Source organism: Desmodus rotundus, chromosome 8 (assembly GCF_022682495.2).
Source record: "Desmodus rotundus isolate HL8 chromosome 8, HLdesRot8A.1, whole genome shotgun sequence".
Lineage (NCBI taxonomy): Eukaryota > Metazoa > Chordata > Mammalia > Chiroptera > Phyllostomidae > Desmodus > Desmodus rotundus.
In genome coordinates this window covers 129,639,042-129,663,257 of record NC_071394.1, presented here as the reverse complement: position 1 = coordinate 129,663,257, position 24,216 = coordinate 129,639,042, and the positions used below count along the sequence as shown (strand labels likewise).

Genomic DNA, 24,216 nt, shown 5'->3' with positions numbered 1-24,216 from the left:
TGAGAGAGCAAGACCCATTGGAAAGCTCTGAATTAAGTTGCTGAGCGAAAAGTTTATCATTGGGTGGAATAAGTCCATGTATGTGGAAAGTAAAGGACCTTAGTCAAATGCAAGCCAGTATGGTCCATATCTTAAAAGTTAGGGAAAAGTAAGGAAAGGAAAGCATTTCAAAATCTAAGAGGCGGGCAATGGAATTGGCCTACAGAGTGAGGCCTGAAACAAAGCATTTGGATTTGCCATGAAATAATGAATAACTTCTGATAATGAAGTTCCAGTAAGTTGCAAGAGAGAGCAAGTTGGTGGAAGTTGGTGGAAGATCACCATTTTCTCAGAAATTATGGGCAAGGAAAAGAAAGTGGAAGAGGACCTCCCAGCAGGCGCCCTGGGCTTGTCTTTCAGGTGATGCCTTTGTAGTGTATTTCTGGCAGAGCAGAGATAAATTGAAATATATGATATATGAGTTGAAACCTGGAATGGGTAGAGGGATTGGTTTAAGATCATGGGTTGAATTTGTGGTTTTAGCAGAAAGAATTTGTACTTTCTCAGAGATGAAAAAAAAAGAAAATTTAAAAATTGAGATATTAATTAGATGAGGAAGACAGACTATCTTATACTCAAATAAGTTAGATGAATGTTAAGATTTTTAAGCATATCTGTTTTTATGTATTTACTTTTAGAGAGAGGGGAAGAGAGGAAGAGAAACATCGATGTGTAGTTGCCTCCCACCTGGCCCCCACTGGAGACCTGGCCCGCAACCCAGGCATGTGCCCAGACTGGGAATTGAACTGGCGACCCTTTGGTTCGCAGCCCACGTTCAGTCCACTGAGCTGCACCAGCCAGGGCCATATCTGTTCTTTATCGTTGTTGTTGTTCATCTGACTTGATAATTTCAGGTGACAGGCTCTCACTTTGCTGATTCTTTCTCCTGATCTTCTGGTCTGATGTTGAACCCCTCTAGTGAAATTTTCAGTTCAGTTATTACCCAGTTCCGGAGTTTCTATTTGGTTTCTTTATAGTAGTTTCTAATTCTTAGTTGGTATTCTCATGCTGCTCGTGCACGGTTTTTCTAGCTTGATTACTTCTAACTGCTCTGCAGTGCATTGAGTCTCTTTAAAATGGTTATTTTTAATTTGTTGGGTAATCCTTAGATCTTTGATTTGTTTTTTTAGGGTTGGTATGTGAGATTTATTTTATTTCCCTGGGTCATTTTCCCCTTTCTCTTAGTGCATCTTCTTTTCTGATGTGTTTTGTGCATTTGCAAAAACAGCCACCTCTCCCAGTTTTTATGGTCTGGCTTGAGATTTGAGGCATCCCTCAAACATATTCCGGGGATGCAGCTTCGCGGGACTTGTGTATATGTTTTCCCAGTTAGAGAGGTTTGGTGGTTTCTCTTTCAAGAGCTTAGAATCATCTCCCGCTCTCTCTAGTGTCTGCTGCCGAACCACAAGTTCTCTCTTGTTGTAGCAAGCAGCCGAGCCTTTTCTTTTGGTCTCTGCATTGCCCAGGCCTCCAGAGTGTGCTGGTTCCCCATCAGCACTCTGAGTCCATTGAGACAGAAACCTGTCCCTTGGGCAGCCACTAGAAAGACCAGAAAATGGGTTGTATGTTCTACTCTTTTTCTTTCCCACGGGAGGAGTTGGGATCTGGGTGCTTTGTCCTGGTTGCAGCGAGCTGAGCCGGTCTCTGTCTGTGGCACTCCTGGCTTGCTGGTGCTGTGGAAGCTGCTGGGCGCTCTTTTGTTCTTTGTGGTCCCCAGGCCAGAGATAAGCCACTTCCAGCAGTGCTCCAAGTCGGAGGAGACAAATCAGTCCCTCACTCAGCCCTCTGAAAGGTCGTTTTTTTTCTGTTAACCAGCCCAGTGGGTGTCAGACAGTATCTCCTGTGGTTTTGGTTTACATTTCCCTAGTTACTTATTCCAAGCATCTTTCCATGTGCTGTTTGGCCATTTGTGTATCTTCTTGGGAGAAATAACCTGTTCAGATCCTTTTCTCCTTTTTAGTTGTATTATTTGCCTTTTTATTGTTGTTGTAAAAGTTACTTCTCTATTTTACCTTTGGGCTAATTTTGACTCAAAATTGTGAGGTTTTTTTATTGGTTCTATGATCATCTCTGGGGAGAGTACGAATTCACATTTCTAATCTTTAGTTACTCTTTGCTGCTGCAAAAATTTTCAAGGTCAGTCAGGGCCTCGGCCTCTATCAGAGTCAGCTATAGAAAGGAGGGACACACTCATCCTTACCTCCTAAAGCCGCACGACCTTCGAAGTTCGACTTCGTGCCTAAAGGCAGCTCTTCTGGGCTGGACAGCCAGTGTATTAAACAGATTGCATTCTAGAAGGCCCCCGGCCCCCTCCTTTCCCATTTCCTTTGGCCGTTTTGGGATGCAGGTTAAGGCACAGGGCCTGATTCTCCTTTTCACGTTCAGGATAGGAAGGTGAGCAGCTGCACTCTCAACAGGAGCACAGGCACCCGGGCGTCGTGACTTCAGCCAGTGAAGGGGCCGTTGCATGTTGAAATGGTCAGTGAAAAGCCAGTTTTATTTAGCTGGCTTCACTTAGTTAAGTTTTGCTGTTTCTTGGGCTTCAAGGGACTTCATTAGGTCCCTCTTAGTATTCGAAACAAGCGTTCTAAGCCAACTTTAGACTGTCAAAGAAATACATAACAAAGGTAGTGTGACCGAAGTATGATTGAAGTCCATCGGAGTCATCTGGTTATGTAAATCTGTACCTGTCTTGGGTGAAGAAACTCAAGATGCAAATACCTGTCTTAGGTGATCATGTTGCTTACAGTCCAGTTGGGAGGGCTGGATTAACAGGCCATTAAAGAATCAGTAACAAAACAGCATTATGGGTACAAGCTTTGATGTAGCGCTATAAAGCACTCTTGGATGCCAGAGAGAGAGAACCTGAAGGAAGAGGAGGAGTTGGTAAGACTCGAATCAAGGCGTTGAAGCCTGACTCATGGCCTTGACAGATGTGCGGTGACTGTGAAGCCTCACAGGCACAGGGGCAGGTCCTGCAGAGGAAGCGAGGCAGTGAAGGCACAGCGATGGCGATCGGGTGGGAGTGGGGACAGACGGTGGGTGGGCGCGGATATTCTGCTCAGCGGACAGTGGTTTGCCAAGAGTAATGGGTAACAGGCCTGGAATCCGTTCAGTCTGCATCCACGGCTGGAAAACTTCCCCTTAAAAGGTGGTAGATAACACGCAGTTATGAGAAAACTTTTTTTGGTGGGGCGTTTCAGCAGGCCAAAACCTTTGAGTAAAAGTTAAGTCTAAGTAGTAGCTCATTTTTTATTTTTATTTTTGTCAGCCTGACTGAAGTGTTTTCTTTTCCCTTTCAGAAGAGTGGCTGAGACCTGTGACGAGGAAGGACAAGCAGGTGCTAGTACACTGGGGGTTCTACCCGGACAGGTAACGTCGGTGCGCCCTGCGTCCTGGCAGAGCTCCTCACGCGTGTCACGTCGTGACTAGTGCCAGCTCTGTTGATTAGTTTCTGTTACGGATTCACTGCGTCGGGTCTTTTACTGGCTGTTTCCTTACTTGAGTTACGGAATTCATGTAGTCACATGGCTTTATTTACCTAAATAAACTGATATGTTTGCTGTATTTGTCAAAAACAGTTCTTCCATATGATATTAGCTTGCTAATTTAGACTTGTTTCCTTCAAGGAATGAGTTTTTCTTCCTGGTATTTTATGACTAGTTTTTCCAAAAGTTACTCATGCCATGCTTTTAAGGATGAAATTATTGTATGTCTAAAATGAAGTTTTTCTCAGCAGACATTTATTTCCCTAGTGGTGGTGGGTTTTATATATCATCACTGATGCTGTGTTTCGGTATCTGAATATAAAGAAAGAACATTATAAACAGGAACTAGATGTTCCGGAAAATGGTGGCCCTTGTTTAGTCTCACGCCTGCTCAGGGCACGTGGGAACCAGGACGAGCTTCCAGGTGCAGAGCTCCTTCAACCTTCAGGGGAGCTGCTCAGGCGCCCGTCCCTCTGTCATCTTGTCATAGGGGAGGGACTGCCTCATGGGGTCTCATGGCAGACCAGTCCTCTTTCACTTGGACCCACGTCCACTTGTGGCCTTCCCATGCTACTGGAAATAAATCCCATTTCAGTAGTTCAATAAAAACTTTTAATATGTATTTCTAAAAGATAGGGACTCATTTTTGAAAAAAGAAATAAGCATTCCATTGTCAGATATTTAAAAAATTAGCTAAGTTTTTTAATACCAAATATCCCATCAATATTGTCATATACGCAAAATATTTGATTGATATTTTTTAGAATTCAACCACATTTTGTGATTAGTTGATATATTTGTTACTTTTTAGTTTATAGGTTCTTCCCCCCGGACCCCCCCTGCAGTGTATGATTTAAGAAACCAGGTTATTTGCCCTGCAGTTTACACAGTGTGAAGTTTTTGTGGCATCTCGGTGGCATAGTTGTGTTGCTCTGTTCTCTGTGTTCCCTTTGACTTGGGGGTTGGATCTGGAGGCGGCGAGAACCCGTTCCTGGGAGCGAAGGAACAGGACTGCTGCGCCGGTGCGTGTTCCTTGTCAGGACTCACGCAGGCGTCTGGTGGTGCGTTGCATGTGAGTTACTCTGTTTGAGGGACTTGACTGTACACGCAGACATATTTTTTGAAGAAGGAAGTATATCTTTAGATATGTTCAGAATTTTAAGAGTATATACACCGTTTTTATACATTGGAGTTAATTAGAACCAAATCAAGTCAGCTTGCTAACCAATCTCTTTTAAACTCCAATTGAATACTTTAAATAAATGGGGTTTTTGTGGTTTTTTAAATAATATTTAAATGATTCTTACAAGACATTTCTAGTCTTGAGGCTTTAAGTAGTCCTTGGCACTATTAAAGCCTTTTAGTATAACAGGAACTATTATAGGAAATCAATTTGTCCTTTGAAATATTTAGATGAAAACTCAAATTCATGATGACAAGCTGTATGAGTAAAGGGTTGAAATAAATTCTTGAAAAAGATTTATTTTAGATAGTGGGGAAGGGAGGGAGAAAGAGTGGGAGAGAAATATCAGTGTGTGGTTGCCTCTCGTGCGCCCCCTATTGGGGACCTGGTCTGCAACTCAGGCATGCGCCCTGACTGGGAATCGAACCGGCAACTCCAGTTCAAAGGCCAGCACTCAGTCCACTGAACCACACCAGCCAGGGCTGAAGTAAATTTTATAATGACACCTAAGACATGTTAGCCTGTTTGCTAACCTTTTTTTTATGTGTCACATAAGATGTGACATAATCTCTGGCTCAAATCTTGTCTTTTCGAGGGGCCTTTCTAGTTCACTGTATTAACTATATTTTGTGCCCTCACTTCTGCCCGTGTAACATTTTCTACTTGAGTTTTGAAGAATGTACGGTTACCAATTTTTTCTTTCCATTGTAATCTTTACCTGATATGATTGATTAATTGGCAAAGGAACTGTTTTCCTCTTGATCATATTTAAGTGTTCCTGGAAAACTTACCAGAGTGCAGTTACTAGATTTGTGGAGCTCTGTTCCAAATGCTTTTGTGCTGACTTCTGAGTAGTGGCTACAGGAAGCCCGTGCTTGTTGCCATCCGTGTGTTTCATTTAGCTCTCTGCTGGCTGGTACAATAGCATTGACAAAGCTGTGATTTGGTGTGTGATTTCTTGCTTATTTCAAAACCATGGAGGCATGGGGAAAAGATTTCTATCAGTGAGTTGGACCTCACTGCTGAGAACCCTGGAGCTAAAAGGTGTGAAGACGCGAGGAAGGGAGCTATATGAATATCTAGGTGGTGAGGAGCCTGTTTAAAGGGCGTGACGTGGCCACTGCCTGGCATGTTTACAGAGTGGAGGCCATCAGAACCCCATAAAGTGGCTTGAATATATTGAGTGAGAGGAGTGTGCCCGTGTCCCGAGGCCATGGCAGGCCACCGTGGGGATTTTAACTTTCACTGTGAGTTAGGTTTTGAGCAGTGGAGCAGCGTGGACTTAGTTTTCAAAAGGGTCTCTTCTGGTTGCCGTGTGAAAAATAGACTCTCAGGGGCTTCGGGCAGAAGTAGAAGGATGACAAGTAGGTAGATTCTGGACACATTTTGAAGGTGGGGGGCTGGTAGAAGTTGTGGATGGTTTTGTTATAGGATGTGAGTGAGAATGAAGTCAAGATAGCAACCAGAATTTTGGCCAAAACAACTGGAAGGATAGAGCTGGCACTTACTGGGATGGGGGTGATTGGTTAGAGCAGGGGTCCCCGGCCCCCAGGCCATGGACTGCTGACGTCTGTGGCCTGTTAGGAACCTGACCGCACAGTAGGAGCTGAGTGGTGGGCGAGTGAGCGGAGCTAAGTTTGCATCACCACCTCAGCTCCGCCTCCTGTCTCCTGCCACTCTATGTCTGTAGAAAAATCGTCTTCCACGAAACCCATTCCAGGTGCCAGAAAGGTTGGGGCCTTCTGGGCTAGAGCACATTGGGGGAGGGGCAGGGTGGCAGTACTGTGTGTGGTGAGTTTTGAGTGTGTGAGATGTGAAAGCCTTCTGACACTTGCACGAAGAGTGTGAATAGATAGCTGGATTCGTGAGTCTGGCATTCAGAGCAGAGGCAGACACGGGGTGGTGAGTGGTCGGTACCTGTTTGAAGCCGCAGGGCTGCAGGAGAGCACCACGTGAGTGAGTAGCTGAGAAGGTGGTTGTTCCACAGATGAAACCGGGGGTCTCCAGTGTCGATGAGGTTTGGGAGAAGAGAAGGAACTGCCTGTAGAGACTGAGCAGACTGGGGACAAAGGAGTGCCAGTTCGATGGCACTGTTTGGAGACCAGGTGAGAGGATGCTTTGAGGGCAGAGCGGCACCTTGTCACAGCCCCTTGCGCAGTGTGGAGATTGCTGGAGGCCTCTACGGGGGGCTGCCAGTGGGTCAGAGCGGCAGGAACAGCAGTGTGGTAAATGGCTGTTACAGGATCCTGATGGTCTCTCTCCAATACATTTTTATGGTGCGATCAAAGTCTTTTTAGTGAATGGATTTGGTATCTAATTGACTTTTCCTCTTTTCATTTCCTTTATAGCTACGATACTTGGGTCCACAGTAATGATGTTGATGCGGAAATTGAAGATCCACCGATTCCAGAAAAGCCGTGGAAGGTGAAAGATTCTTTAAAAAAAAAATTCTTAACGTAACTTCGTAGCTCCTTCCAGCTGTTCTCCACAAGGTTATTTTAAGGAGTTACAGAATGAATGATGGTCTTCCTTTCTTGTCATCCTATTAATAGAAATCCCATGGCCACGCAGGCCTCCTTATCAAGGTCTTACATGACGGGCCTGCAGGATGTTCGAGGAGCCCCAGCGCCGGGTTGGGTTGTGGTTTGGGACAGCTGAGCGGGGCGTGTGAGGGGTGGGGGGAACATCTTTGGTGGTGGCATTTGGGAAGGCTGGACCCAGTGCCTGCATTGCGCTCAGTACAGTGTGGACTCATTTTACTCATTGTTTCTGTCACCATGGCAACAAGAGTCCGTGCTTTGAGTCGTGTTTTTCAACTTTCAATGTGGGAATAATTTTGAAAGTAGAAGAGTAATACAAAAAGTACTACTTTATACTTTTCTTCCAGATTTCCCTGTAATTATTTCAGGAAATTAGTTCTTAAAACTGTATGTATTACCTGATACAGGGCCCATATTCCATTTCCACTTTTTGTCCCAGTGATAACAGCGAGTGTTACTGTGTTTTCCCCATCCAAGGTTCCGCCCAGGATCGCCCCCCCCCCCCCCTTAGGTGGCAGGGCTCTTTAGTCTGCTGTAATCTGGACTTCCTCAGCTTTCTTCTTCCCTTGCATGGCCGTGGCATTTTTCAAATGTGCAGGCCAGTTTTTGTTTTGTTTTGTTTTAGAGTGTCTCTGAATTTGAGCTGGTGATATTTCCTCATTATATTCGTGCTGTGCGTTTTTGGCTGTAATACTATATAAGTGAACTGTGTCCCTCTCTGTACAGGAGGGACATATTGTCTGTTTTTCCCATATTGTTGGTAGTCAGTTTGATTGATTGTTAAGGTATTATCTGTCTGGTTTTCTTACAGTAACAATACCATTTTTCTCATTGGAAGAAAAATATTTTATAGAGACATACTTGGAAACTGTATAAATATTCTTCATTAACTTTGTGTCCTAAAGTTTGCTCATCCATGAGTAATTCCTGCCTGGCTGAATGAGTTGCTGCTGGTGCCTTTCTGCCTGCCCGTCCGTCCACCTCTGCTGGAGCTGGCGTTCTCAGTGGCAGTGCGCTTTCCCCTTCTTTTCATGTGGGTCTGTAGTATCACTGTGCACTTGTGGAGCAGAGGCGTTCCTGGTATTTTTTTTCTTTTTTAAGATTTTATTTATTTATTTTTAGAGAGAGGGGAAGGAAGGGAGGAGAGTGAGAAAAACATCAATGTGTGAGAGGTACATCAATTGGTTGCCTCTCACACGCCCCCAACTGGGGACCTGGCCCACAACCCAAGCATGCGCCCTGACTGGGAATCGAACCAGCAACCTTCTGGTTCACAGGCTGGCACTCAATCCGCTGAACCACACCAGCCAGGGCAATATTCTTCACTTTGATGAATTGGCCGAAACTTGACAGGTGGGAACTTTAAGCTGCCTTGTGTGACCTTTTGGTATTATTCGATATGTGTTTGCATACTTCCTACTTTCTGGGACAAAAAGGTGTTCCACACTCTTTGGTCGTTTTCATATCCCAGCCCTGGAATCAGCATTTCAACATAGAGCACTGGGTCTGGTTCAGCCTGTTTCTAATGTTGTGGCCTTCAGAGAAAGACTTAGCATTTGAGCTTTAGATTTCGTAGGAGGAAAATGGGATTATCTAAAATGAGTCTCTCTCTTCCTTTTTTTTTTATTATTAATCTGAGAGAGAGGAAGGGAGAGAGAAACATGGATTTGTTTTTCAACTCATTTATGCACTCATTGGTTGTTTCTTGTATGTGCCCTGACTGGAGACCTAGCCTGCGCACTTGGCATATTGAGATGATGCTCTAACGTACCTGGCTCACCCGGCCAGGGCCTCGTCTGTTCTTAAAAAAGTTTTTACTTGGAGTAATTTCATACTTAAGAAAAGTTACAAGAATAAGAATAGTACGTGGCATACCTTTACCCATATTTGCCTGTACTTAACATTATATTCCCTTTTCGACTGATTGTTTATAATCTTTGTATACATACAAACACATGCACACACACGTACAAGTAGAATTCTGACGTGCTTCCAAAAACTGTGTACTTCCTCACGTATTCCTTCTGTCCCCGCCGTTCCTTGCAGAACAAACTTGCCGTTTTCTGGTTTATCCTTCCTGTGTTTCCCTTTGTCAAGACATGTAGGTGTTGGCATGGCTTTTTTATTTCCCTCCTTAAACTTTTCTTTTCTCACTAATAGTCTTCTCTGGAAGTCCTTGGAGTTGATGACTGCACAGTGCTTCATTATTATGAATGTAGACTGCTCACACCCGGTGCTTGCGCTCAGAAATTCTAGTAGTTTGCATTACTGTGGAAAGCCAGACGAGGAAAGCTGCAATAACCAACCTTTGGCCACATCTGTTTGCACGTTGTTTGAGGCGCATTGTCCCAGTAAATTTTTCGAAGTCGGGTTGCGGGGTGCAGGCGTGAATGAAGATGTGTGTTTCTGTCAGCATGTGCCTCTCCCGCAGGCGTTCTGCCATTTCGCGTGGTCAGCGGTGAGGTGAGAGCAACTCTTCCTTCAGAGTCTCAGCAGCGTGTATTTCGTCAAGTTGTGGAATTCGCACCAGTCCTCATGTGTGCGAAGTGTTACTCCCTCTGTTTAGCTTGAATTTGTGTGTTTTGCTTTGTGAAGATTTTTGTTAGGAAGTCTGTGCTGTCTCCTGGTGGTTGCCATGTGGTGTCTCGTTGGGCTTCGCAGGCGTAGATGCTGCTGCCTTTTTTTCCCGGGAACATTTTAATGGTTCTTAACCAGGCATGCTAACCGCAGCGTGCAGGTGCCCGTGACCTGAGCTGTGCACTGCAGTCCCACCCACGGAGGCGGCACCCATCCCAGTGCCAGTCGCGCTCCCCTGCAGAAACACTGCTGGGAGAAAAGGAGCATTAGACAGGCTTGGCCTGCGATGTGAATGTCTGTGTGTGTCTGTATCTGCACCACCTCCGGAGAACCTTTTCATATCATTGATCTTGCTCAGAAACCTCAACCAGAAGCAGAAGAAGGGGCGGTATAAAAGACTGCGAGGAAACCTCACTCTGACTCTCACCTCTGCGTCCCCTCCCCGAAGAAGGCTGTCCCAGAAAGGTCTCGGTGGAGCCCCAGGCGTGCTTGAAGGGGCCAGGTGGTCAGTCTCCGTCAAGGTCCTCAGCACTGCTAGAGTACTGCTGAGTGCCTAAAGCAGAGACCGTCTTTGGCCTGTGCTGTTGTTTTATCAGGGTTCTCACGAAGTAAAGACGCCATGATTAGTGAAATAGGCCAAAGACAGATGCTGCAGGAAGAACATACGTGGAATTTTAGAAAGAAAAAAGAAAAGAGTAAGTCAAGAGGGCTGGAACCAATAGAAAAGTGGTTGCGGGAGCCCGGGCCGGTGAGCGGTACCACCTATGCAGCGAAGGGTCCGAGAGAGCGGAAAACTCGGTGCCGTAGCTGGTACTGCTGTACGGTCGCAGTGTGGTCAGAGTAGGGCATGCGTGCTCTCACCCACAGGAGGAGGCCGGTGTTTGTGAGGTGGTGGATTGTGAGCTCGCTGAGGGATACCCTTTCCCCATGTGTGCGTGCATCACCACCACCGTGCACACCTTACATGTCTCACTGTTTCATCGCCTCGGTACAGCTGCACTGAAAAAGGAGACAATGTGACTGTCAGATGAAGTCTCTTCCTTACCAAAACCTCCGCGCGCACAAAGCCAGTGAGGCTTTCCTACTCTGTGTAATCGGTAAAGGCCATGCAGTAAAGTGGTTAGGAGGTGGTTCGGTGGCCCTCACGTGTCATTGTTCGTCTTGTTTTTAAATGTGCATGTGCAGTTGAGGATTTTAGGATAATAAATCAGCTGCTTCTCTTAAATACTTTTAACGCCCCTTTCCTTTTTAATACTTTCAAGTGATTTTATTATTTGTGTGGATATTCATGCTTTGATGTGGTTTTAGGTTCATGCAAAATGGATTTTGGACACGGATGTTTTCAATGAGTGGATGAACGAGGAGGATTATGAGGTGGATGAGAACAGGAAGCCCGTGAGTTTCCGGCAGCGCATTCCAACAAAGAATGAAGAGGTATTTGGTTTGGCGCCAGTTTTCTCCACTAGGTGTTTTTCTTCCTTGGCCTGAATGCGCTCAAATATTCATTCATTCATAAACTGTCACATACAAACCGAGATGCCTCAGCCATCAAGTACACGCGAAAGCACTAAGTAGCCACAACAGCCATCTTGGGAGCTGGCATCCCCCCAAGAAAGGGGCGTGAAAATGCCGGGCCACTGAGAGAAGGCGGCCGTCCCACGCAGGTGGCAGTGGCGCAGCTGGTTAGGTTCCCTAGATCTGAGTTTTCACTTCGATAGACTGAATATCGTCGCAGGATGGGTTAACTTCGTTGTTGGTTTTCCAAGGGAAACCTCCTTTACTTTTAATATTTTAATAGCTTTGTTAATTACACATATGGTAGTTAGTACAAAGTATAGGCCTTGAAGGCCTCAGATTTACAGTCCAGTTCTTTTCTGAGGTGGGAGGACTTGATATTTAACACTCAAATGCTGTAAGAAGCCCGACCTCTTATGTCTTTATCCCGGATTCCTTGTAAGTCACAACTTGAGAGGGAGGTGTGGCACTCGAGAGGGACCTGAGGCTGAGAAGAAGGAAGGCCCAGATGTACTTGTGTTGGGTTTGTGCCGCCTTAGAGAGAGACCTGGAATACTAGAGTCCTTTTCAGTGGGGATATTTACATTTTGGGGTTTGTTTTGTGTTGTAGACTTTTGAAAAATCTTTGAGATAGATATCCTTTTAAAAAATGATTTTTATTTATTTTAGGCAGGGGAAGGGAGGGAGAAAGAGAGGGAAAGAAAGATTGATGTGAGAGAGAAACATCAATCAGTTGCCTCTCGCACACCCCCAATCGGGCCGGGCCGCAGCCCAGGCTTGTGCCCTGCCGTGCTGGCTGCGGCTAGAAGGATACACCCTACCCCTTAACTTAGGAAGTGCAGCTCCTTCCATACCTATTTTATCTTGTGTCTTTCTCACTAAACTCTTTTGTCGCACTGTGCCTATTCTTTATTTTTAAGAACAGTATTTTAAAACTGGGTCTTTTTCATGTCCTCTCATTTTTAGTTTGTTTCTACTTTGGAATTTCACTTTGAAATTTTTTTTTTTTAGCTTCCCCCCTCTGATATGCTCATACATGTTTTTTCCCTTAATGCGTTTCAAACCAAAACTTGTATCGTCAGGAATATTCTAATTTTCACATCAGATTATTAAACTAGCTTGTTCCTACTCACTCTTGTTCAGATTTAGATGGCTTGTTCATTCACTGAATTTTAGGGGAATTATATAAAAATTTATTTAATATGCCTTTAGAAATTTAACTTTAGATTTACTGTACTAATCAAAGGTGTGTGTAGTTTAGATTTTCTTCAAAACTTACAGGCTCGTGAGATGCCTCGGGTTTCCCATTTGATGTTACAGAGCTGCTGAAAGGAGACGCAGTTGTAAAGGGTGTGAGTGACCCGGAGAAAATTAATGTTTAATCGACATTTTATTCTCTGATTTTGGCGGGGGGCGGGGACTCCTCAGATGCAATTATTTGGATCATTTTAGTTTAGTTTTTTTTTTAATGGTCCATTTTATTATATTGATGGTTCCCATCTACAGGTCGACTTCTGTATATTGATATGCATCCTGCAACTCTGATGAACCCACTTAGTAGCTCTGATAGTTGCTGTGTGGATTTCTTAGGGTTGTCTAATGTCATCTGCAAGTAGTGAGAGTTTTATTTGTAGCGGTTGACTTTCAAATCATAACTGACAATCTTACTTTACATCTTTTGTATCAAAGTTCTCTCTTATTTTACTTGTACTGGTGTGTTAGGAGTCGTTTCTGATACATTTTCACAAGCTCATTCAGTCTGTCTTTGTATTTTTATTAATATTATAATATGTTTTATGTTTTTCTGTTTTAAAGTGTGTCTTTACCCTAAAGGCTGTTTTTTTACTGCAAAAAGCTTGTCATCACTTTTTCATGTGGTTCTTGTAATTTATTATGAAATGAGCTTTTAGAAAAACTATAAAACAAACCTGAACAGTTATTCCTCTGCCTCACCCACTGACCCCAGACGCTTCTTGTGACTGTCTCTTTGCTTCGCTGGAGGGCCCCTCCGCATGCCTCTCCAGACATCTGAACAGCTCTGCAGGTGCATCTCCAAACTGGGGTTCCCTGGGCCCCCTTCTCCTGGGTGATTTATTGTTACTCTGCTGATCTAATGGCTAAACTGAGACCTGCAGGGCTGAAGAGCACACCCAAGCCTCCGTTGTCAAGGTTACCGGTGGTGGGATCTTGGAGGTGCTCTTGTCTAATATCCCCTTCTGACAGATGAGGAAATGGAGGTTCAGGTGGCCGAGATGGGCCCAAGTCATGCAAGCAGGTATTAAGTACAGAGCAGGCGGTAGGAGCTCTGGAGTAGCCTACGCGGTTTTCCAGCTCTCCGCTTTGGGTTTTTTATTTTTTCTCATACAAAAAACAAAACAAACCAGGAAAGTAAGGCCTGTCTCCCCCTGCGCTGCCCCCCCGCCCCCCCCATCTTCATGCACTGACGGGTCACAGGAGTCCACACTGTGCTATAAGGTAACTTATGACTCATCACTCCTGGAATACCTTCTTTTTCTAGTGGTTATTGGACATGCCTTTCCCACCTGGGAGCCCAGGATGTGAACAGGAGCCATTGTTAGTCGTGGGGGTTTGGGGATGTCTGTTTTGTAGCCTAGTTTGAATGACTGAGGATAGTGCTGACGTTTCCATTGGTGATGCATCACCCGAAAGGACGGGAAGTCAAAAGTCTCTTGACTTCCCCTGTCCTGGTGGCCCAGGATGCTTTGTGATGTGCCTTTTGATTTGCTCTGAGCTTCTGCGTTTGTTGCTGTCTGTGAAAATTCACCTTTGGGCAAGGGTTTGTAGAAACTGAAGAGTCAGCAAAGCTGGCTGATACTCACTTCCATTTACTTCTTCCTAGCCAGTCAGAAGTCCAGAGAGAAGAGATAGAAAAGCATCAGCTAATGCTCGAAAGAGGAAACATTCGCCATCCCCTCCACCTCCCACACCCACAGAATCACGGAAGAAGAGTGGGAAAAAAGGGTAAGAATTGCAGCAGGACTCAGAGGGCACTTATTTCTTAAAATTTTAAAGTCCAACGGCCTTTCTAGATTTTTACCTTTACAGTGGAAGTTTTGCTTTGCGTGGTTGGACGTCTGCTTTGAAAACTCATCTCATTAGGGGTGGTTACCTGATGGACATCTCATGCCGTATTTATACGAAGGTGCTCTGAATACAGTCTTTTTTTTTTTTTCCCTGCATCTGAGTTTATATTGAGAAGCATGGTTGGTAAGGAATTTAAGAAATTCACTGGGCCCTGGCCAGGTAGCTTTGTTGGGTAGAGCATCCTCCAGATATACCAAGGTTGCAGGTTTGATCCCAGGTCAGGGTACATACAAAATTATCCAATAAATGCAGAAATAACTGGACGAACAAATCAGTGTTTTTCTCTCTCAAATCAATCAATAAAATTTTTTAAAAAAGATTCACCATTGTTAGTGTCAGTGTCTCTTCCTCTGATTTTATTACCTGTCCTATTTGTGATCAAAATGATTCATGCAGGACATGAGCCTGTGACTTAAGTTCTTGTATAGTGCCTGGCCTGAAGCAGATACTTAGTAAATGGTAGAGAGTACTTAATAATTTCAGGGTTGTCTAGCTCAAAATATTTTTAATAAAATTTATAAGTAATGTTAATGAGCTAGGTATGTATTATGATATAAAAATTGAGAAAAACATTTTTCTTCAGGGTTATTTTTTGTATTTCTTTTTTAAAAGATTTTATTTATTCTTAGGGAGGGAGAAAGAGAGGGAGAGAAATGCCAATGTGTGGTTGCCTCTTGCACGCCCACTACTGGGGACCTGGCCCGTAACCCAGGCATGTGCCCTAGACTGTGAATCAAACAGGCGACCCTTTGGTTCACAAGCCGGAGCTCAGTCCACTGAGCCACACTAGTCAGGGCTTTTCTTCAGTTGTTTTTGGGGGTAACCTTATTTCTTAAATTTCAAATTTGAATCTTGATGTTCAGAAATTTCAGAGTGACCTGAGGTCCTTGCAAAGACAGCTTGAAATCTGACGTGCCCCTCTCCCCACTTAGGGACTAAGTTGTGGGGCCAGGATGCTGTGGTTGCTAAACCAAGATGCAGCATCCATGGGGCTCACAGTGGTGACGTTTAGCCTCTACTCTTGAGTGTAAAACCCGCCAAATTGAATTTCCCAGAATAAACGATATGTCTCCTTCAGTTGACAATATCTGCCTTCTTATTTTTAAATGACTTGAGAGAGAGATTTGTTGTTCTGCTTATTAATTCATTCTTTGGTTGACTCCTGTATGTGCCCTGACTGTGAATTGAACCCATAGCCTTGGAGCATCTGGATAATGCTCTAACTGACTGAGCTACCCAGCCAGGGCCTATCCCCTGCCATCTAATGAGAAGGCCTTTGCTCATTTTAAGTTCTCCTTTAGTAATTCTGTGTTTAACCAAGACACATTGAAATGTATTTTCCGAATGTTGATTTTGTTCATCTTCTCTGCATCTTCCATATTTTATCTCCCTACCATCTTTAGGTTCATAGGCCTTTAAAAAATTGTCATGTAAGGCTTATTTGAAAATTCTAACTCGTACACCTCAGTCATCCCTGTGCCCCCATGCCGTCCCTCGTAGAAGAGAACTGTGAGTGTCCTGGTGGCGGTGCGAGGGCTCAAGCCCGGCGGATGTTTCTGCCTTTACTCGTCATCCTGAACCTTGCCTGCTCCGTTGGGACTTATGACTGTTCCCAAGGTTCAGCTTCACCGTCGGCTTCAATCTGGACTGTCTCTGAGCTTTTTCTTGGCACTCTTACTCTTTCCTTTGTATTGGTATGAGCCACGTTAGATGAGTTAGGTAGTGATTTCTGTCCTGTATCCCTTGTAATTCCTCATAGTAAGGAATCATTCCATGCTTGTTTGAACCTTGTTTTTAAGATTTTTATTTTTAGAGAGAGGGGGAAGGGTGGAGAAAGACAGGGAGAAAAACATTGATGCGGCAGAAGAACATTGGTTGGTTGCCTTTCACATGTGTTGCCTCTTGCACATGTCCCAACCGGGGACCAGAACCTACAACCCAGGCATGTGCCCTGACCAGGAATCCGTCTAGTGACCTTTGCAGAATGACGCTCAACCAACAGAGCCACACCGGTTGGGCCATTCTTGTTTCAATTTTAACATGCATTCTGGCATGTATTAATTTTAAAAATAAGTATTCATTTTATTGAATTGGTGAAAGCAATGACAGTTTTTACAAAAAGAATTAGTACCAAATTAGTATCATCCTAAGTGATTCTCCTTTGTATTTCCTGGTAGTTAAATGATACAAAGAGCCAAGAAAATACAGTTTTTCGTGTCTTTGACAAAATTTCTTATCTAACTGATTGTTTATGATCTCAGAAAAAAATGTGCCATATTTCCTTAGCAGATGTTCTTTTATTACATTAATTTAAGCCTCTTTTAGGATATGGCCTGCAGTTTGTATGGTTGAATTGCTCTGTTTGTTTCTTAGGCCTAATAACTCTTATTTTCCATTTTGCTGTGATTTGGGGGGTGTATCTAATTTTTTTATTTGTCTTTTAATGTGATTCTGAACATAGATTCTAACAAGAAGGAAGGTAAGCTTCTGAAATTGCTTGCTATAAATAGTCTTGTTTATTTTTCATATACTCTTGTATGTTTTAGCCAAGCTAGTATTTATGGGAAACGCAGAAGCCAGAAAGAGGAAGATGAGCAAGAAGATCTTACCAAGGATATGGAAGACCCCACACCGGTACCCAACATAGAAGAAGTGGTGCTTCCAAAGAATGGTGTGTATTCTTCTGCCTAGACCACGAGAGTACTGGACGTGATCTCACCACTCCCAGCAGTGCCGTGGGGGGGTGGTTTCTAGCTCTGCGCCCCCACTTCTCCACTTTATGGATAGATTCCCCTTTTTCACATTCATGTTTATGAAATTCGCTATCCCATCTTTTGGTATGCTTTTGCTATTTGTTTATTGAGAATATACACTGGCCAAAACGTTCTCTAAATTTAGTAATGCCTTAAAATTCATGTTTTTGAAATTCCAACAGAATCAGCATATGGTTCTGTATGAGGAGAAAAAGCGGAGTGCTTATCTCTACAATTTTATGTGTTTAATCAGTTACTGGGGAGAGGATGTCATACCCTTTTAACCGGGATTGTTGATTTGTCATGTTCCCTGTTACTCCTGTTAAACTTCTTTATTTGTGCTGAAGCTCTGCTGACTGAGGGCGTTTGGGGTCAGCTCTTGTCACTGCTCTGTGTGCCCTAAGGCTCTGGTCTTGAAGTCTGAGTTCTTTGATAACAGGCATCATCTGGCCACACCTGCTGCTTTTCTCCCTCTGCATTGTACTTTTTATTAGCCCTCCTCGTACTGGGGGTTTTCATGCAGCAGTCTTACATTGAGCCCTGCCTTTTTCCTCATGCTTTATGTTTTCAACTTATATTTCTTTTGTGTCTTTTGCTCTCAACCTGTTTGTGTATACCATTTTTCTTCTAAACAGCATGTTACTGAGGCTCCCCCCTACCCCCGCCAATTTAGACATTTTCTGTTTTAAATTGGAGTGTGTAATCCACTTAACTGTAGCATAATTATTGGTGGTGTGCTTGGGTTTAAGTCCGTGATCATGCTATTTTGTTTGTTCCTCTCTTATTTCCTCCCTTCTTTTGATTTAATCCACTACTTTAATGTTCTATTTTAGTTCCACTGTTTTGTTTTCTTGTAAAACTTACACTTTCTTTTTTTTATATATCACAGTTTTAATTAAGGTGTACTTCACACAGCATAAAAATCACCATTTAAAAGTGAGCGTGTCGGTGTTTTTAGTGCATTTCTTGTGTAGTACAGCCATTACCGCTTTCTTAATCCCAGCTACCAGAACTACCCCTCCCCAAACCCCGCAAGCCCTGCTCTGCTCTCCGTCTCTGGGTTTTCTTATTCTCGATTTGCTTTTTTAGCTAAATTTTCTGTGGTGGTGGTTGTAGGTTTTTGAAGATATATCCTTAATTTATCAACTTTATTTAAAATCACTACTGTCTAGTTGAGATAAAAATGTGTGAAATTCCCAAATACAATTTATGCCCTCGACTGTCTTTCGTATTGAAATTCAGGCATCTATAACATGTTACAAGCATTTCTAAACATCATTGCATTGTATAAAATTGGGCCCTACAAACCACCCAGATGTATTTTAAAGGTCATATGAAAGGATATTTGTAAAAATAATAAAGGTTATTATTTGAAACACAAGAGCTATGAAGGTGGCGGTAGTGCTAAGAGACACCTCATCTGTAAAGCTGTAGTGATGTACACAGTGAGGTCTGGACACGGGAGTGGCTGAATCCATCGGTGGGATGGAGCGGCCCGTTTAAACATAGACCTGTGAATATACGTTCATAGATTTCACATATGCTGAACTTGGCGGTGCAGGTCAGTTTGCAAAGACCAAATTGTTTCATAAACACACGGCAAAACTTAGTATTCCTTGTGTCATATATAAGAATTTAAATGTCCGGTGGATTAAAGCACTGAGTATAAAACAAGACCAAACAAAAGTGTAAGAGTGATTTTTTTCAAACACTGATGTGCTTTAAAGAAGTGTGAGCCTTGGAGAAGATACTCATTACCCATTTAGCAAGGAATTAGAGCCCTAAATATGTATAGAGTCGTAAACCCCAAAGAGTAAAGGGCAAAGTGTTGTGTACTGGTAATCTTATTAAAAATGCAGGTCCAGTAAATGTGTGAAAAGATGCCCAACCTCACTCAATCAAGGATAGGTAAGTTATTGAAGTAACTTTCATTCATCACAGTTTCAAAACTTAGAAAACAGATGATTCCTAAAGTACAAATGTTTTAAGAAAGTGGGAATTGCCAAATGTTATTGGTGGAAATATAAATTGGTGAAGTCACTTAACATAATTTGGCTATATCTATTACATTTTAAAATGTGTGTGTCCAATAGCAGTTTTAATTTCAGAGACTATCTTAAGTAATTACGTCCATGTGTATGATAGGTATAAAAACGTTCATTGTAAAAGTTTCAGTCAATATAGGGGTAGTTACTTTGTAATGTACGCACGGACACTGGACCTATTGGAAATGAAAGGGATGTAATGTCACTAAAAATTTTTACATGGACCGGCACACAGGCACACTGTCACGTTAGAGAGTACAGAGCTAAGGACAGGATAAATAAGGTTTATATAAGATCTGAAATCCTCAGCATGTGTTTCAAAGTCACATAGATTGTGTCAGAGGGACCAGTTTCCTTCAGTTCATCTGTCTGTACGAATGACCCCAAAATGGGAATCAACAAAGGCACAAAAAAACTAATAACATGCTTTTAGGAACAGGGTTGAAAGGTTCTTTCTGTGTTTTGCTCCATGTAGTTTACGGTTGTGATGGAGAAGCTTTGGTGCTTTGGTAACTAATTACAGTTGCAGGGTGTCAGTCACGTAAGGTGGTTCGCCTTTCAGCCGGGACTGTGGTTTTTATGTGAAGGTGAGGGCTGAGTGATGGGGCGGCTGCAATGAGATTCGTGTGTTTTTAAATCTGTCCTGTTCTGTTTTCCACTTAAAACAGGTAGAACTCTCCCCATGAAATACTGTTCTTTTTTTCCTCCTAGTAAATCCAAAGAAAGACAGCGAAAATACACCTGTTAAAGGAGGAACTGTAGCCGATCTAGGTAAAAACCAAAAAATCTGTACATTCCTGTGTTGTTTTCTGTCTTAATATAGCAGCTCCTTTTGTATTTTTGTCTTTATTGAGAGGTTGCTTTCAGATGCCGTACCTTGCAGCAGGTGCTAACTGCAGCTACCTTCTCTGTGATCAGGGTTTGGTTCGCTAGCATATGAGGAAATTTGATTCCCTGTAATCCATTCTTTTTAATGATCTGCCCCTCTCACAGAGTCATCTTTACTGCAAATTAGCAAACGTGGTACTATTATACCTAAATCAGAATTTTTAAGTTTTAAAGAGATTGTTGTAGTTAAAACACTTTTTATAATTTCACTGAGATACTTGTTTTACATGCGCAAATTGCATCTTTAGAGCAAAAATCTGTTGATTGTTAATACTTTGTAAGCCAGCCTAAAGTTTTCTAAACAGTGTAAAATGAGAATCCCTTTTTTTCCTAGTATTTTCAAGTTTTAGAGTACGTTTTTGTAAGTAAGGTATAATTCCTGGATGTGCTAGGAGGGAAGAAGAGAGGAGTATAATCACTTGTTCCCGTTTTTAAAAATTGGGTTAGTTTTGGGCCCGGCCGGGTAGCTCAGCCAGATGGAGCATTGTGCGAACGTGCCAAAGTTTCAGGTCTGAGTCCTGGTCGGGGCACATCCAAGAATCAGCCGATGAGTGCGTGACTGAGCGGGCAGCCGAAGTCGGTGTTTCTCTCTCCCTTCCTCCCTCTCTCGTCCTTCCTCTCTCTCTTAAAATCAGTAAGTAAAAAATTAAAAAGGTTGGGGTAGTTTTAAACATCTATATTCCTGAGAGTTATATATGGAGTAATAATTTTTAAACACTTTTTAAATTTATGTTTTAGAGGAGAAGGGAAGGAGAAAGAGTGGGAGAGAAACATTCATGTGTGGTTGCCTCTCGTGTGCCCCCTCCACTGGGGCTCGGGCCTGCAACCCTTTGGGTCACAGGCCAGTGCTCAATCTACTGAGCCACACCGGCCAGAGTTGGAGTAATAATTTTGATTACTTCACTTGTAAAATCAAAGGAGAACCTAGTGTTTTCAGCATATACTAAATATTTGATTTGATGGATTTTTGAGATGTCTTAATACAGAAAGACTTAAAAAAATTGGTTTGACGACAGTTTAGATAAAGGTGGGATTAAGTCAACAAAATAGAGTAATCCCCTCACGTCCATGGAGGGATACATTCCAAGACCCTCAGTGGATTCCTGAAACCATGGACTGTGTACTGCTCCTCTGTTTACATCCTCCAAAGAAGGGGTTGGCAAACTTCTCTGGAAAGAGCCAGATAGTGACTACATTAGGCTTTGTGGGCAGAAGAGTCTGTCACAGCTAATCGCCCTTGCCGTTGTAATGCAGATGTAGTCATGGATAACACGTAAACAAATTATCATGGCTCATTTCAGTAAAACTTTTATTTATGGACACTGAAGTTCTAATTTCAGTTCATTTTTAATGTGTCATGATATATTCTTGTATTGATTTTCTTTTCAACCATTCAAAAAATGTGAAAACCATTTGTCACTTGCCTGTGTGGTGGGGATCTCCAAGGCCATCCCCAGGTTTGGAGAGTCTCTGGGACTCGTGGGATCCACCGTGGAGGCGCACTCACAGCTAACGTGTATCAGCTGCATAGGAAGCGTAAACAGATCATGAGGGGTCCGAGCAGAGAGTGGGTGCGGTTATTTCTATGAGGGGTCACACAGGGCACTCTTCCTGTAGCAACGAAAATGCAGCAGCCCAAATGGTCTGTTTTCGCCTAGGGAAGCCTGATAGAGTGTCTGTGACCAGTGGTTTTTGTGGGGGGGTCCTGGTTATGTAGGGTACCCTCTGCCTAGCACATACCAAAATTCCAGGCTGTGGAGATAAAGCCAGAGTTCCTCATTGGCTGTGCTGTTTGCGGTCCAGACTCAGGGCACCCCCCTGTCAGTAACTGTTGACCAGGAACTGGAGTCAGGTGCCCAGAGTCCGGACAAAAAGAGGGGTGGCCAGATTTGGCCTGTGGGCTATAGAGCCCTGAGTCCTGGTCCGAACAGCGTACTAATTTGGGAAATATTTGTCAAATGAATACTTTTTAAAAATGACTTTCCCATGTTCTCTTTGAACTTCACGGTGCCTTAGTCACTACCAACAGTCAGCAATTTTCTTTTAAAGGTTACCGGAACTTAATGTAATTATTTGTGCCAGATTCTCTTACCCTTACCACACTTCCACTTTTCACAGTGGAAATCAGCTGCCTAGTTTTTAAATTTATTTTTAGGATTTATTCAGGTGACACTAGTAAACAAAACTATACAGGTTTCAGGTGTACAATTCCACAACACATCGTCTGTATTGTGTGCTCACCAACCCAAGTGAAGTCTCCTTCCATCACCATTTATCCCCCCCTGCGCCCTCCTCCATGCTCCCCCGCCTCAGCTGCGTACTTTAAGTTACACCTGGGTTGCCCCTGTTCTTCTGCAAGGCCACATGTAGGTCTGGAGTCCCCTGGCCTCAGAAGCTATTAACCCTATTACCAGGACTTTGTCTGCAGGGACTGATTATAACCTCCTTCTTCACTCCTCCTTTTTACACACGTCCTCTGGGATCCACAATGCCGGTACTTATTTCACCAAACCTCAGGAGGCAAGAGCCCTAATCAAGCCTTTTACCTATTATTAAGTAAAATCAAGACTTAAGATAGTAGCCCAAGCAGTAATTAATCGTAAATTCCCAGTTGTTGGAGATTTTTATTTGTGCTTTGAATTTCTGCTCGTCTCTGTGTTTCTGTATACAGTTCTAATGTGTGGAATTATTCTCGGTGAATTCATTTTAATACCCCATTTTTTTTCTCTGTCTGTTGTCACTGCTTAAGCCTTAAAGTATCTAAGTAGTCCAGACAGCGTTACCTGTTTTTTGAAATAAATGATGTGCTTTGATCTGACAGATGAACAGGACGAGGAAACGGTCACAGCAGGAGGAAAGGTAAGGACTGATCATGCTGGGGGCCGGGGGCAGGAGCGGCTGAGGGTCCCAGGTGCTGAGCACTCGGAACGCTGAACGAGAAGTGTCTTTATAAATATTCTGTTAGGAATATTACGATTTAAAAATTTTTTAACACCCCCCAAAATAATTTGTTCCTTGACTCCCAAAGTTTTATCAAAAGAAAATTTCTATCTTCCCTGGTCGTGTACCAGAAGAAGAATGATTTTGAAATTACTATGTTAACAAAACCAGGTTATTAGGTGGGGTTATTTGCAAAGCCTTCCTAATATATATTCTGATGTAAATCAGAGGTAATTTTTAGTACTGGGAGTGATTGAGACTGTAGGCCCTCTAGCAGGGGCCACCTGCAGTTATATCTTGATGATAATTTATTAGTTCTGTGCCTCATTTTCTCGTCCACAGAGTAGGTGGTGACCAGTACCTGCTGCTGTTACTGCAGGAGTGAGTGAGATAAAGCACATGTGGTTCATTGGTAGCAGACACTTAGTGTTAAATCTTGGGGGTAGCAGAGGCCCTGTACTTATGCCTTATCAGGGTCGTTGAGCCAGCCCCTTCCAGGTGACTTGAGAACTAACAGTTTAGGTTTGTGGTGCCAGTCAGATGAAACTGGACAAGTGAGAAACAAGCTGTTGCAAACAAAGTTTCGGGCTGTGAGTGTCAACTCTTTGGTATAGGAACAGCCTTTCTTTAACATGAAGTTTAATCTTGTTATGAGACATTTACCTTATGTGTGTGGTAAACGGCAAGAATAAAAGCTGCTGTCACCTAGACACCTTGTGATACCTTAAAAATGGTGAAAGACTGTTTTTTGCTTGAAATTGATGTTCCTGGTTCTTGAAGTTAGATCAGACAGCTTCGTTTCCTGTGACGTAGCATCAGAAGCTTGGAAGCTGTTGTGCATCTCTTTGTAGTTCTGTCTTTCTTGGAACTTTGGCTTCTTTTCTGTAGGAAGACGAAGATCCCAGCAAAGGCGACCAGAGCCGGTCTGTTGACCCCGGTGAAGATAATGTCACGGAGCAGACCAATCACATTATTATTCCCAGCTACGCGTCGTGGTTTGATTACAACTGGTGAGTGGCCTCTCACGTCTGCGAACATGTTCCTGAGGAGTGGTAGACAGTCCTTTAAGTCATCCTGTGCCACATTGTCCCAAGTCCCACATCAGTATCGGCATCACACGGGACCAGGAGAGATGGAAAGCGG

At 43.2% G+C, this 24,216-nt stretch overlaps 1 protein-coding gene across 1 annotated transcript in view; it reads left to right on the top strand.

The window, feature by feature from the left end:
- SMARCC1 (SWI/SNF related BAF chromatin remodeling complex subunit C1) overlaps positions 1–24,216 on the top strand; it is a 112,150-nt gene that overhangs the window by 26,840 nt on the left and 61,094 nt on the right. The window contains exons 7-14 of the mRNA XM_053929345.1: positions 3,342–3,411; positions 7,059–7,134; positions 11,136–11,261; positions 14,203–14,324; positions 16,994–17,118; positions 19,957–20,016; positions 22,955–22,992; positions 23,962–24,083. Of these exons, the coding sequence (XP_053785320.1) occupies positions 3,342–3,411; positions 7,059–7,134; positions 11,136–11,261; positions 14,203–14,324; positions 16,994–17,118; positions 19,957–20,016; positions 22,955–22,992; positions 23,962–24,083 (739 nt within the window). The remainder of the gene's footprint in view (positions 1–3,341; positions 3,412–7,058; positions 7,135–11,135; positions 11,262–14,202; positions 14,325–16,993; positions 17,119–19,956; positions 20,017–22,954; positions 22,993–23,961; positions 24,084–24,216) is intronic.